We start from the raw sequence: 12,649 nt of genomic DNA on the forward strand, positions 1-12,649 counted from the left end.
TGATATTACAGTATGAACAATCTAACCCTTTGCTAAACTTTTTGTAAGGCGGTCTTATTACTGCTTCCTTACTAATGATACAGTATCTGCCAGTTTTTACATTAGCCAAATCTCCTCTTATTATAGCATCAGATTGGATAATGACTTTTCCTTGTAGAACTATGTTTTGAGATCCACACAAAACTGTTCTACGACTTACACGATTTCCAGAGGCCTAGTAAAAAGATAATTATCTTCTAAGTGAAATAAAACTTTTAAAGTTAAAATCTTACTGTTTCAACGTATTCACTTCTATCATAATTAATGTCTCGCATTTCCATTTTCACTTAGAATGCTGAATCTGATTCACAAATAAACTTGGCTGTTATAACCTCAAACTTAACTCCATAGATTTACTTGTCTATTTCATTAAAAGGTGTAAGAATAATCTTTCAAACTTCTTATTAATTCTTTTATATTGTATACCTTTATTTTAAAACAGGTATATATTATTTAAAAGGAAGCTACAACTTGCAAATTATAATTTGTATAAATTAGAAAGAATACTTTAATAGTACTTTATTATTCTTGATTAGAATCTACATTTTCAGTTTGTACTCCTTTAAAAGCCGCAACAGGCACATACGTAACCAAGGTAAAAAGTTTATGAGCGGAGTCTTCATCATCATTTCGTCTGCGAGAGAGTCTCACTCGAATTCGGAAAGGTACATTCCTAAAAACGAAAATAGGAGGAAACAGGATAATACAAATATGCCGTCAATTACCTTATGCCTTTTGACCACAATTGCTTGTTTAGTCTTGTATCAATTCTTACATCAGGGGTTCCCATTTGTTTTTCTGCAAATTTTCTAATTTCCTTAATTGCTCTTGGAGCTCGTTTCTTAAACCCAACTCCATGTAACCTTTTATGTAGATTTACAGTGTATTCTCTGGTAACAACTTCATTAATTGCAGATTTTCCTTTTTTCTCGCCCTTCTGTTTTGCCATTTTATGTATATTCTAACCCTATCTATAACATCCAAAAAGTTGTTTCAACTTAAAAAATCTTCCTAAAACGACTGAAGCACAGTTTCTAAAATATTGTAAAATTTGCCTTTGGAAAAAAATATTAATATTTATTACGATGTAAACTGATAAAAGTAATATTTACCTACACGTCCGATCACAGTAACAAAAGGGGTTATGTGCATAGATTATGTTGGCTCTGTGGGTTATGACCATAGACGTTATGCCCATAGATAGATTGTGACCATGTTGTGGCGTTATGGCTATTAGACCGTATCACAGAAAAGTATCGATTCTTTGGTAATTCTAGGAACAATTCCTTACTATTTATGATGAATTTGACACCCGTTATAAATTATTTACTTATTTAAACATTACCAATAAATTGGACATCGTTTGTGCGTCCTAAATATGTTTGTAATGTAATTGTAAGACTATTTGTTTTGCTTAAATTTTTAATTAGTGTGAGGCGTTACTTTAGCCATTATACGTAAGTCAGCTATTTTATTATTATTTTATCTGTGGTTACTTGTCAGTTTGTGTTCTATGGCTTGTGTCAGTTGCTATGTTTGATTTCATTTATTTAAAAGAAAATATAAAAACCCATGAAATATGAATTGGAGAAGAACGCAGACAAAATAGAAAACGTAATAATAATCTCTCATTTTGCTTGTCTTTTTATTATTTTGTATCCACTGATTAATATAACTAATTCCTTCCTTTTTGTGTTTTTAGTGTCACTCTGGTCAATGGCGATACAATTGTGCCTTTCCTGTGCTCCATTTGCTGTTCTTTTATAGAATTTGAAAGATACTACATTTAATATGGTAGGATTTCACCATTTATGTTTCAGAGTAATTGTTGTGCTTTAGAATCTAAAATATTCAGGAGTTTTTGTTTTCAAACTCACTGAAAAACTTATCAATGATCACAGTGTCTTAGTATTCTAAGTTGTTAATGTGTGATAATTGTTATTTATATGACATGTACAGTATGCAAAAATAATCAGAAAGAAATGTTAATCTTTTTTTGAAACACATTATTCTTTAACTTAATTGATTGACTTGACCCTCATTTCATTTCATTTTGTTGTAGTATATTGAACTATTTACCTACTGAGTTTTCTCTCCCGCTAGTGTTTTGGGTTTTTGACTTTCAAGCCACTAACACTACATTGAAATGGTAGGAATTTTTGTACCATTAAAGAATTTTATATTTAAAAAGTACCAGAGTATACTTTCAACACCCAATTTGAAAACGTTTTTATTTCTTGAAAGTACATAAAAGGATTAAAGTTGTTGTGGGGCAACAGGGGGAAGAATTTTATACTTGGGAATTACCGTGGTGTACCTTGAACCCCCTTTTTACTTATTTTTTTGAAAAATATGTTGAAAGTAAAAAAAGAATTTTGTATTTTAAATTAAAAACGTTATCATTTCTTAGTAAATTACTTACTAAATGAGTTAAAAATACTAAAGTTCTTGTTATACATCAGTGAAAACAACATTATAGTGGTAAATTATCAGGGTGCACTTTCAACCCATCAATTTAAAAACGTCGTTTTTGTTTTTTGATATATTAACTTCTTCGTTATGAAACTAACTGAAAGTACCAAAACTTATTAAATGAGTCGTGGGTAGATAGGGACTAAAATTATGTAACTCAACCTTACGAGTAAACATTTTAAACCCTCTTTAAAGACGGAGTCTAAGGGAATAAAAGAATTAAAACTGATAATGCAGCACTGCAATGAGAATACTTTGCAGTACAATGGGTTGCCTACGAACAGATTTTTAATTATTTTAAATTTAAATTGTATGATACCTTCGCGCGAAATTGAAACGCTATGTGTGAGTCGAAGTTTGCAAGCATAAATATATTTTTGCTTGAAAAAGTAGTTCTTGGGGATGAACAATTAGGGAGTGTCATGTATATGTGTGAGGTCGTGAATTACCCTGTTTATTTTTTATATATTATAGCCTGTAAACAATATTCTTTCTGTTTCAGCATCCTGAACAATTTGCCTACCATAAGAATACTTTGGACTTCACTTTAGACTTTTAAAGAAAGGTAAGACTTTATTTAACAGTTTTTCTTAATATTTTCTTACTAAAATCGTAATTGTTTTAGCACTTCGAACAATTCGCCTACGGAGTTTTGTCTGTGTTTTGGGTTATTGACTGTAATTGTGATGGACATCAGAACGTTGTTACAGAATTATTTTTGCCAGTTGATGCACGCGACATTCAAAAGGTAGGATTATTTTTTTGATCTTTTCTTTAAATTTAAAATTAATTTTTTCCTTATTAAACGAGCCGAAAGTGTCAAAATGTAATAACTTTGCTATGGGACATCAGTGAGAAGAACTTTATAGTTCGAAATCACCGGAATGCACATTCAACCCCCAATTTAAATACGTCGTTTTTTTTTTTTGATAAATGAATTTTTCGTTTATGAAATAAACTGAAAGTACGAAATATATTAACGTTATAGGGCATCAATGAGAAGGATTTTATAGTTGAAAATTATCGGGGTGCGTCTTTAATCTCTAATTTAGGTAGTTTTTTGAAAACGATGTCATTTAAGGAGTTAGATCTGCTTGACCATGAGAATACTTTGCAGTACGATGGGTTGCCTATATGATGCACTAGTAATCACAAAGAGTATTTGAAATTATATTTTCCTGGAAATTAAATGGGTGTTCATTAGTCTAGATCGGTGATTCTCAACCGGTGGTTCGCAAACCCCTGGGGGTTNTGGAGTATGAAAATAAGAAAGAACTGGGCAAGCTGTTCACTAAAAACTACGGAAATATAATAAAAGATTTTATAAAAGACGACCACGACCATTCCTATTCTATTTGTTCTTTATCTGTTCAACTATTCACCGTCCCCACGTTGGCACATCATTTAATTGCTAACGACGACGTACTGTTTATATTGTTAAATGCGTTTCTTTCGGAATGCTCTAGAAAGTGCAATAAAGAAGGCAGGCTCGAATTCGAACGCGTTTCTAGTCAAGCTTTTAAACGTGCTCAGTACATGCTTTATGACCTAAGGTATCTTTTGAGTGCCGTTCCAGAAAATTGGTTCGATGAATTAAGAAAGAGCTTTCTCCAAGGTCTCTCTATCATGCTAAACCTGTTTACAATGATGCAAGGAATGGACTCTGTGTCCCGTCAAACAGGTCAACATATGGAATATGAGCCCGAATGGGAAACGGCTTTCAACTTACACATTCGCTTGGCTTATAGCATCTCGTTAGCTGTAAAATGGTGCAGTACTGATAAAGTTGTTCTTGTAAAAGCTTATCGAGCTACATTAAAGAAATTATTCGAAAATCCCTGTTACGATCCCGACGAGCCGGGCGAAGTAAAAGAATTGGCTGATCATAGTGTTGCATTGATGATGTACGACGTTTCCTCTAAGCCTGTATCGATTCATCTTCCGTTAACTAGGTTTCTAGCCGGGCTGCACTTATCATTACAGAATTTCGGCCTGACTTTCGATTCTCCCGAATTTCAGATTTCCAAACCAACTCCAGTTCAACTAATTGAACCCGTGCTTAGATGTCAAGTAATGATTGCCCAAGTACATGCGGGTATGTGGCGTAGGAATGGCTATGCTCTCTTAAACCAACTCTTTTTCTATCACAATGTGAAATGTCGTACCGAAATGCTGGACCGTGATGTTCAAATGCTTCAAATTGGAGCATCTTTAATAGAAAGCAACGAATTTTTAATGCATATGCTAAACAAGTTCAATCTTATCACTTGGGCAAACCCGAATTTTGAAATAATTAGTTTAAAGAATCCAGAAGAAGATGGCACTAGACAAATCATTACCATCGTCGAGGAATTTTTGCATCTCTTAATCGCAATTGTTGGAGAAAGGTAACAACAGATTTAAGCTATAGTCAGATCTAAATAATTTAAAATACCATTTTCTCAAAAAACTTACAAACTACTGAATTTAACTTCGCTTTTGTCCCAATTAAATGAAAGTTGAAAGTGCGACCAGTTTACGTCTTGATTTAATTACTTTTTTAACAAAACAAATAAAAAGAAATAGAATTTTATGATTGTTATAAAATTATAAACTCTAAATATTTTGCTTGGTAATATTTATTTGATTCATGGAATTATTGTTTTTGTTTAAATATTTGACTGTGATGTTATTTAATAATAAAGTAAATCATATTTTAATATACAAACCATATATTAAATATTGTCTTTAGGTACGTGCCTAACATTGGACAAGTAACAACAGAAGATCGAGTCAAAAAAGAAATAATTCAGCAACTTTGCATCAAACGATTACCACATTCAGAACTAAACAAATGTATACCAGATGATATAACACACGAAACTGGGTTGGATGAAGTTATTGAAGAGCTTGCCGTATTTATCAAACCACACGGGAATGGAAAAGGAGTGTATGAGCTCAAGAAACAATACTACGATGAATACAACGTTTTCTTCTACCACTACACAAGAGAAGAATTATCTAAATCCGAAGAAGCTCAACGCGAAAGACGCAAAACTGCTGGGGAATTGGATTGTTGTCCTCCTCCAAAATTGCCCAAGTTACATGAAGCTTTTACCATGTTAGTAAATCTTCTTCAGTGTGACGTCATGTTACATATTATGAAAACAATTCTGGAACGATGCCAGAACCTGAAGGCCAGGAGCTTTTCTGAGTCACAACTTCACAAAATATTACATCTAATTGGGTATGCCTTACAGGAAGAACAATCTGGTTATTATCCGTTTCTCTTGTTCTGCGACAAAGCTGAAAAATGGCGAATCCCTGAAATGCTTGATGATCTTGTCAACAGTCCAAGAATTGAGGCGCACAAGGATCTACTCCGTTGGACTATTTTAAAATTTAAAGAAGTATCAAAGAAGGGACTAGTTAAAAGCGAGCTTGCTTCCACAATATGCTTAAGTGATGTAGCGTCATCAGCAAATATGACCGAAGTCGATGACGAAAAGCAGCGAAGAGCTAAATTAGCTGCTCAACGAAGAGCCAAGCTTATGGCCCAAATGCAAGCTATGCAAAATTCATTCATGAAAGAAAATGCAAAGTTATTTGAAGAAACGAATACGGAATTGCTGAAGAGTTCTGCTAATTTAAGAAATTCTGCAATGGACATAACTGAAAAAATTGAAGAACAGGCAATTGCTTTAGGTAAGCTACGTTTATTGAATATTATGTATCAAATAAATTATGAGTGCTGTCAGCACAGGGCAAAGTAGTATACGTAATTAGTATCAGCAATTTCTTATGCCAAGTGTATGATGTGTTGCATACCTATTTAGAAACAATTTCTTTAAATGTAATTTTTCAAACAATTTTTAACACAAAGAAACTGATTAAACAAATTGTTCACAAAAGTGAATTTCGACCACTCGAATCAATGGTGCTAACAGTTTCGAGCTCACAGTGACTGATAGGGGTGAAGAATATGTCTTAGTAAAAATAGTTATTAATTATAAATCTGTCTTAGATCCCAAAGTAATTATGTAATATATGACACCCTGCTTGAATTGCGAAACCTGTTCTTAAAAATAAAAACAGTTGTGAAAGTAACGTTAGATATATTTATTTTTACTTTTCTAGGTCCAAATCAGACAACACGGTTTAATATTGAAAGGACATACACATGTATTCTGTGCCAGGAAGAGCAAAAATTAGATTTAGAGGGACCCGTTCTGGTAATGGTAGCTTTCGTTCAACAAGCAACTGTACTGTGTGTTCATAGAAGTGAATCAGCTTTGGACATCAATAATCACGATCCATTGTTTTTGAACGCTAATTTAGGACCGGCACCTCATACCAGTACGTGCGGTCATGTCATGCACGCAACATGCTGGCAGAAGTATTTCAACAACGTTATGCTGAAGGAACATAAAAGACCGTATCGAGTAAGACATCCAGCTAGTTTCGACGTAGATAAGCAAGAATTTCTTTGTCCGTTGTGTGAACGCCTAAGTAACACAATACTACCTCTTGTGCCGCCTCTTTGTTCGATTCAACCAAGCCATCCAAGGAATTATATTAGCATTGAAGATTTTGTTAACTGTATGCTGATTACTTTACAGAAAGTCGAAAAGGTAGGTGTATATAAATCTAAGTGTAGCGAAAATTGTACCAACATTCATTGCAATGCATGTGAGAATGGAAATAGCAATGAAACAGATTCCTCTCCGTCCGAATGCGAATCAAATTGTATCGCTCTCACGTGCCCTTACGAACCCACCATTGAAGATGTAGGAGACATTGCCGAATATTTTAAAGCCCTATTTCCTACTACTTGCCCAAAACTTACAGAAAAACTCATCGAAATGCTTCATTCATTTATACAGATGGCATATATGATAGGACTTAATGTTAACCCTCATCCTACTGACAAAAGACTTGTACCTATGACTTGGAAATCGTTTAGTTATACGGTTCATACAATTGAAATCTTACTTAGAGACGCAAACAAGCCACTACTGGGACATCTTTCTAGCCGTCATGGAGACTGTTTAGAAAATTTTGTGAGAATATTAGGTGTTTTGGGAAGTTCTTGGCCAAAGTGCAACGTAATAACTAGTCATGCAATTCGGTTGTTATCGATTATTTTAAACCATTCTAATGAAGACCCTTCGATTTTGTACTGGGATTCATTCGGAATGCTTGTCCCCTTGACGTTTTCATTGCCTGCACTCTTTTCTAAAAATCAATCAGCACCGATTCCTACGGGAGGCAGTCTTGAATGTTACAGTCTTCATTTGGTTTTTGCCGCTCACATTGTTAAAATATTAGCTACATTGAATTTGGGGGAGTGTAGTACCACTATGGAAACAGATCGTGACGATGATATGAAAAAAGTAGTAGAATGTGAAGAATCTCACTCCACTCAAATGGATACGGATAACGAAACTGATTTTAAAGAAATAATGGACGTTTTAAAGTTACTGAATAGAGATCCGAAAGACCTTACTGGTCAAGAAATTTGGGAACAGGTAAAGGAAGCTTGTCGGCCATTTTTACGCTGCTGTGTTTTATTTTATCATTACTTAACAAATGTGGCTACCAGATCTACACTTACTGAAATTGGAGGTGACAGCTTTTCTAATATGTGTTCTTATCTAGCGCTTCCAGAGTCTCCTCAAGGTCTTTTAAGGTCTGCTGTTATTCAGAATCTTATAAAGAAATGGTGTTTACACCCTGAAGTAATCAGTTACATTATGCATGGCGATGCAACGGAAATTGTCAAAGAACCTCCCCCAATTAACCAGTTGATAAGTTTACCCACTGATTATAGTGAACTTGTTAACACCGTTTCGTCATTCACTTGCCCTAATAGCGATCATGAAGATTCTCGAAATCCGACGATGTGCCTGGTATGTGGAGAGATACTTTGTTCTCAGAGTTACTGTTGTCAAATGGAACTCAATAAGACGGTGGTCGGAGCATGCAATTATCATGCACACAAATGTGGAGCCGGAGCAGGTATCTTTTTGAGGGTTAGAGAATGCGAGATACTATTTTTAGCGAGTCCGATGAAAGGTTGTTTCGTATCGCCTCCCTACTTAGATGAATACGGCGAAACAGATCAAGGATTAAAACGTGGCCACCCCTTACGCCTTTGTCCGGATAGGTACAAAAAACTTCATACGCAATGGTTAAGCCACAGCATTCACGAGGAAATTGCCCGTGCAATCGATTCTAGCCACACAGTAACACAGTGGCAACACCTGTAAAATATGCAAATCGACTAATTAACAATTGTGTGATTTGTAACTGTGAAATGTTATTAAGTATTAGGAGTCCTTAGAAAAACGATGATCTTGTTCAACATTTTATTTATGAAAAATGAAAATCTTACATAAGGGAATGATTAGAACGATTATATTTTAGTTGCAATGCTATTTAATCTCCTGCACTTGCCACAATTTTGTAAAACAACAAAAACTAATTTGGATAGGATCTCGATCATAAATTGTAAAGGATTTGTTGAAACTTTTGGCTTTATTTAAAAATAAATGTAAATTTAATGTATACGAAGTTCATTTTGGAATGGAATTCGTTGAAACCATGAACTTTTCAATAAGGAATACAAAAATGTAAATGGGCATGCTGGTATTTGCAGATGTTGAAAACAGCAAATTGAAGAACAATTTGTTTCACTGCCACTCGCAGAATCGACTATTTTTTAAGGTCAATGTTTTATTGCAATTTATAACGGTCGAGTTTTTTAAATAGGTATTAAAGGCATCTTTTTTTTAATTTCTGGTCCAGTTATTTTAAAAAATTGATATGAGAAATCCAACATATACATATTTATTATTAATTGGATACAATGTTTATTAGAAATTGTGCTTTAAATAATAATATTAGGTATTGGATAGTAAAAGATGCACTCTTTACATTGAAATTAAAGTTTTGGTACAAAATGTTGATAGTAACTTCTGGTAAAGTCTATCATTAAATCTTGCTGGCATTCAGGAACTTCACCAACTTGGATACCTGGTGATCCACTATACCTTGTAAAAGGAGGTACTACTGTTTCTGGAGCAAGGATAGTATTATCTTCAATAACACAACAATCTCTTAAGTGGCATCTACGTCCCTGTTATAAAAAATCATTTATCGTTTATACTGATAGTATAAGAAATTGAAAATACATTTTAAGGAGTAATTACATAAAATATTTTAGTTCTAATATGAGTACCTAGTGGAGTCCACTTATGACATTAATGAATTATTGACTATCAAGTTTATTTACCTTATTTGTTTCTTTGGCAAAATTTAAATGCAAAGTAAAATGTTACATTTAGAAGTCTCTAAACTAAAACGATACTCTATTTATCAAATTGAAAGATGTTAGATATAAAATTACTGAAATTTGATAAATTAATTTTTCTTTTATGAAATGAACTGAACGTACTAAAATGTATTAACGTTATGGGACATTAATGAAATGATTTTATAGTTAGAAATTATCGGGGTGCATCTTTAATCCCCAATTTAAAATTTTTTCTTTTATTGAGAAATTAATTCTTCCGTTAACGAACTGAAATGACCAAAATTTAGTAAAGTAGTTGTGGGGGAACGCAAACTAAAATTAGGTAGTGAAAACTTATTGCTGAATATTTTAAAACCCCCTTATTGAAAACAGTCATTTAAGGAGTTAGAGCTGCTTGACCATAATACTTTGCAGTACGGTGGGTTGCCTATATGATGCACGAGTAATCGCAAACGGTATTTAAAATTATTTTCCTGGAAATTAAATGAATGCTTATAACTTAATTAAAATTCTAGAAGCCCTTAGCTAAAATGATACTCTATTTATCAAATTGAAAGATATGCTAGATATATAATTACTGAAATTCATTACCAATACAACATTTCTTCCGATATAAACATAAGATCCTATGTTTGCAGCATTAACTACAGATCTCTCACCAACATATACATGGTCACCCATAGTTAAAGGAAAAAATGCAACCCTAAAAGATAATGGCATTAATCCGTTAAATGATATTACAGTATGAACAATCTAACCCTTTGCTAAACTTTTTGTAAGGCGGTCTTATTACTGCTTCCTTACTAATGATACAGTATCTGCCAGTTTTTACATTAGCCAAATCTCCTCTTATTATAGCATCAGATTGGATAATGACTTTTCCTTGTAGAACTATGTTTTGAGATCCACACAAAACTGTTCTACGACTTACACGATTTCCAGAGGCCTAGTAAAAAGATAATTATCTTCTAAGTGAAATAAAACTTTTAAAGTTAAAATCTTACTGTTTCAACGTATTCACTTCTATCATAATTAATGTCTCGCATTTCCATTTTCACTTAGAATGCTGAATCTGATTCACAAATAAACTTGGCTGTTATAACCTCAAACTTAACTCCATAGATTTACTTGTCTATTTCATTAAAAGGTGTAAGAATAATCTTTCAAACTTCTTATTAATTCTTTTATATTGTATACCTTTATTTTAAAACAGGTATATATTATTTAAAAGGAAGCTACAACTTGCAAATTATAATTTGTATAAATTAGAAAGAATACTTTAATAGTACTTTATTATTCTTGATTAGAATCTACATTTTCAGTTTGTACTCCTTTAAAAGCCGCAACAGGCACATACGTAACCAAGGTAAAAAGTTTATGAGCGGAGTCTTCATCATCATTTCGTCTGCGAGAGAGTCTCACTCGAATTCGGAAAGGTACATTCCTAAAAACGAAAATAGGAGGAAACAGGATAATACAAATATGCCGTCAATTACCTTATGCCTTTTGACCACAATTGCTTGTTTAGTCTTGTATCAATTCTTACATCAGGGGTTCCCATTTGTTTTTCTGCAAATTTTCTAATTTCCTTAATTGCTCTTGGAGCTCGTTTCTTAAACCCAACTCCATGTAACCTTTTATGTAGATTTACAGTGTATTCTCTGGTAACAACTTCATTAATTGCAGATTTTCCTTTTTTCTCGCCCTTCTGTTTTGCCATTTTATGTATATTCTAACCCTATCTATAACATCCAAAAAGTTGTTTCAACTTAAAAAATCTTCCTAAAACGACTGAAGCACAGTTTCTAAAATATTGTAAAATTTGCCTTTGGAAAAAAATATTAATATTTATTACGATGTAAACTGATAAAAGTAATATTTACCTACACGTCCGATCACAGTAACAAAAGGGGTTATGTGCATAGATTATGTTGGCTCTGTGGGTTATGACCATAGACGTTATGCCCATAGATAGATTGTGACCATGTTGTGGCGTTATGGCTATTAGACCGTATCACAGAAAAGTATCGATTCTTTGGTAATTCTAGGAACAATTCCTTACTATTTATGATGAATTTGACACCCGTTATAAATTATTTACTTATTTAAACATTACCAATAAATTGGACATCGTTTGTGCGTCCTAAATATGTTTGTAATGTAATTGTAAGACTATTTGTTTTGCTTAAATTTTTAATTAGTGTGAGGCGTTACTTTAGCCATTATACGTAAGTCAGCTATTTTATTATTATTTTATCTGTGGTTACTTGTCAGTTTGTGTTCTATGGCTTGTGTCAGTTGCTATGTTTGATTTCATTTATTTAAAAGAAAATATAAAAACCCATGAAATATGAATTGGAGAAGAACGCAGACAAAATAGAAAACGTAATAATAATCTCTCATTTTGCTTGTCTTTTTATTATTTTGTATCCACTGATTAATATAACTAATTCCTTCCTTTTTGTGTTTTTAGTGTCACTCTGGTCAATGGCGATACAATTGTGCCTTTCCTGTGCTCCATTTGCTGTTCTTTTATAGAATTTGAAAGATACTACATTTAATATGGTAGGATTTCACCATTTATGTTTCAGAGTAATTGTTGTGCTTTAGAATCTAAAATATTCAGGAGTTTTTGTTTTCAAACTCACTGAAAAACTTATCAATGATCACAGTGTCTTAGTATTCTAAGTTGTTAATGTGTGATAATTGTTATTTATATGACATGTACAGTATGCAAAAATAATCAGAAAGAAATGTTAATCTTTTTTTGAAACACATTATTCTTTAACTTAATTGATTGACTTGACCCTCATTTCATTTCATTTTGTTGTAGTATATTGAACT

At 33.0% G+C, this 12,649-nt stretch overlaps 4 protein-coding genes and 2 long non-coding RNA genes across 12 annotated transcripts in view; 3 read left to right on the forward strand and 3 right to left on the reverse strand.

Moving 5' to 3' along the window:
- The window catches only part of LOC108741649 (E3 ubiquitin-protein ligase UBR2), a 17,029-nt gene extending 7,744 nt beyond the window's left edge, over nucleotides 1-9,285 (forward strand). Inside the window, exons 4-6 of the mRNA XM_025973450.1 lie at nucleotides 3,758-4,898; nucleotides 5,243-6,195; nucleotides 6,628-9,285. Of these exons, the coding sequence (XP_025829235.1) occupies nucleotides 3,758-4,898; nucleotides 5,243-6,195; nucleotides 6,628-8,759 (4,226 nt within the window). The 3' untranslated portion in view covers nucleotides 8,760-9,285. The remainder of the gene's footprint in view (nucleotides 1-3,757; nucleotides 4,899-5,242; nucleotides 6,196-6,627) is intronic.
- LOC108741651 (60S ribosomal protein L31) lies at nucleotides 544-1,253 on the reverse strand. 4 transcript variants are annotated; one of them, XM_018476516.2, is made up of 3 exons: nucleotides 1,152-1,253; nucleotides 765-1,010; nucleotides 544-712 (listed from the first exon to the last, which is right to left on the reverse strand). In XM_018476516.2, the coding sequence occupies exons 2-3, from the start codon at nucleotides 986-988 to the stop codon at nucleotides 562-564; spliced, it is 375 nt and encodes a 124-aa protein (XP_018332018.1). In that variant the 5' UTR covers nucleotides 989-1,010; nucleotides 1,152-1,253; the 3' UTR covers nucleotides 544-561. The 4 variants fall into 4 exon arrangements, with proteins under 4 accessions (XP_018332018.1, XP_018332020.1, XP_018332019.1 ...); XM_018476518.2 differs by having other exon boundaries at nucleotides 765-1,073; nucleotides 1,152-1,218; XM_018476517.2 differs by having other exon boundaries at nucleotides 765-1,094; nucleotides 1,152-1,206.
- On the forward strand, nucleotides 1,550-3,253 carry LOC108741652. The gene is made up of 4 exons (XR_001938540.2): nucleotides 1,550-1,653; nucleotides 1,742-1,833; nucleotides 3,014-3,076; nucleotides 3,137-3,253. It is a non-coding gene; the product is annotated as an uncharacterized LOC108741652 (long non-coding RNA).
- A 36-nt stretch (nucleotides 9,286-9,321) lies between the features above and the next one.
- On the reverse strand, nucleotides 9,322-10,955 carry LOC108741650 (dynactin subunit 5). Its single transcript, XM_025973456.1, has 4 exons — nucleotides 10,810-10,955; nucleotides 10,564-10,751; nucleotides 10,397-10,508; nucleotides 9,322-9,628 (listed from the first exon to the last, which is right to left on the reverse strand). The coding sequence occupies exons 1-4, from the start codon at nucleotides 10,855-10,857 to the stop codon at nucleotides 9,434-9,436; spliced, it is 543 nt and encodes a 180-aa protein (XP_025829241.1). The 5' UTR covers nucleotides 10,858-10,955; the 3' UTR covers nucleotides 9,322-9,433.
- A 125-nt stretch (nucleotides 10,956-11,080) lies between these two features.
- LOC112904138 (60S ribosomal protein L31) lies at nucleotides 11,081-11,790 on the reverse strand. Of its 4 annotated transcripts, none has more exons than XM_025973457.1 (3): nucleotides 11,689-11,790; nucleotides 11,302-11,547; nucleotides 11,081-11,249 (listed from the first exon to the last, which is right to left on the reverse strand). In XM_025973457.1, the coding sequence occupies exons 2-3, from the start codon at nucleotides 11,523-11,525 to the stop codon at nucleotides 11,099-11,101; spliced, it is 375 nt and encodes a 124-aa protein (XP_025829242.1). In that variant the 5' UTR covers nucleotides 11,526-11,547; nucleotides 11,689-11,790; the 3' UTR covers nucleotides 11,081-11,098. The 4 variants fall into 4 exon arrangements, with proteins under 4 accessions (XP_025829242.1, XP_025829244.1, XP_025829243.1 ...); XM_025973459.1 differs by having other exon boundaries at nucleotides 11,302-11,610; nucleotides 11,689-11,755; XM_025973458.1 differs by having other exon boundaries at nucleotides 11,302-11,631; nucleotides 11,689-11,743.
- Nucleotides 11,791-12,086: 296 nt separating this feature from the next.
- On the forward strand, nucleotides 12,087-12,578 carry LOC112904139. The gene is made up of 2 exons (XR_003230914.1): nucleotides 12,087-12,190; nucleotides 12,279-12,578. It is a non-coding gene; the product is annotated as an uncharacterized LOC112904139 (long non-coding RNA).
- Nucleotides 12,579-12,649: the final 71 nt, after the last annotated feature.

Source organism: Agrilus planipennis, unplaced genomic scaffold (genome assembly GCF_000699045.2).
Source record: "Agrilus planipennis isolate EAB-ADULT unplaced genomic scaffold, Apla_2.0 scaffold194, whole genome shotgun sequence".
Classification (NCBI taxonomy): Eukaryota; Metazoa; Arthropoda; class Insecta; order Coleoptera; family Buprestidae; genus Agrilus; species Agrilus planipennis.

Coding starts and splice junctions, on each gene's coding strand:
- LOC108741651 (XM_018476516.2), bottom strand. CDS start 988: ATGGCAAAACAGAAGGGCGAGAAAAAAGGAAAATCTGCAATTAATGAA. Junction 713..764: donor TTGTGGTCAAAAGGCATAAG/GTAATTGACGGC, acceptor TTTCGTTTTTAG/GAATGTACCTTTCCGAATTC.
- LOC108741650 (XM_025973456.1), bottom strand. CDS start 10,857: ATGGAAATGCGAGACATTAATTATGATAGAAGTGAATACGTTGAAACA. Junction 10,752..10,809: donor GAAGTGAATACGTTGAAACA/GTAAGATTTTAA, acceptor TCTTTTTACTAG/GCCTCTGGAAATCGTGTAAG. Junction 9,629..10,396: donor TCGGAAGAAATGTTGTATTG/GTAATGAATTTC, acceptor TTTTTATAACAG/GGACGTAGATGCCACTTAAG.
- LOC112904138 (XM_025973457.1), bottom strand. CDS start 11,525: ATGGCAAAACAGAAGGGCGAGAAAAAAGGAAAATCTGCAATTAATGAA. Junction 11,250..11,301: donor TTGTGGTCAAAAGGCATAAG/GTAATTGACGGC, acceptor TTTCGTTTTTAG/GAATGTACCTTTCCGAATTC.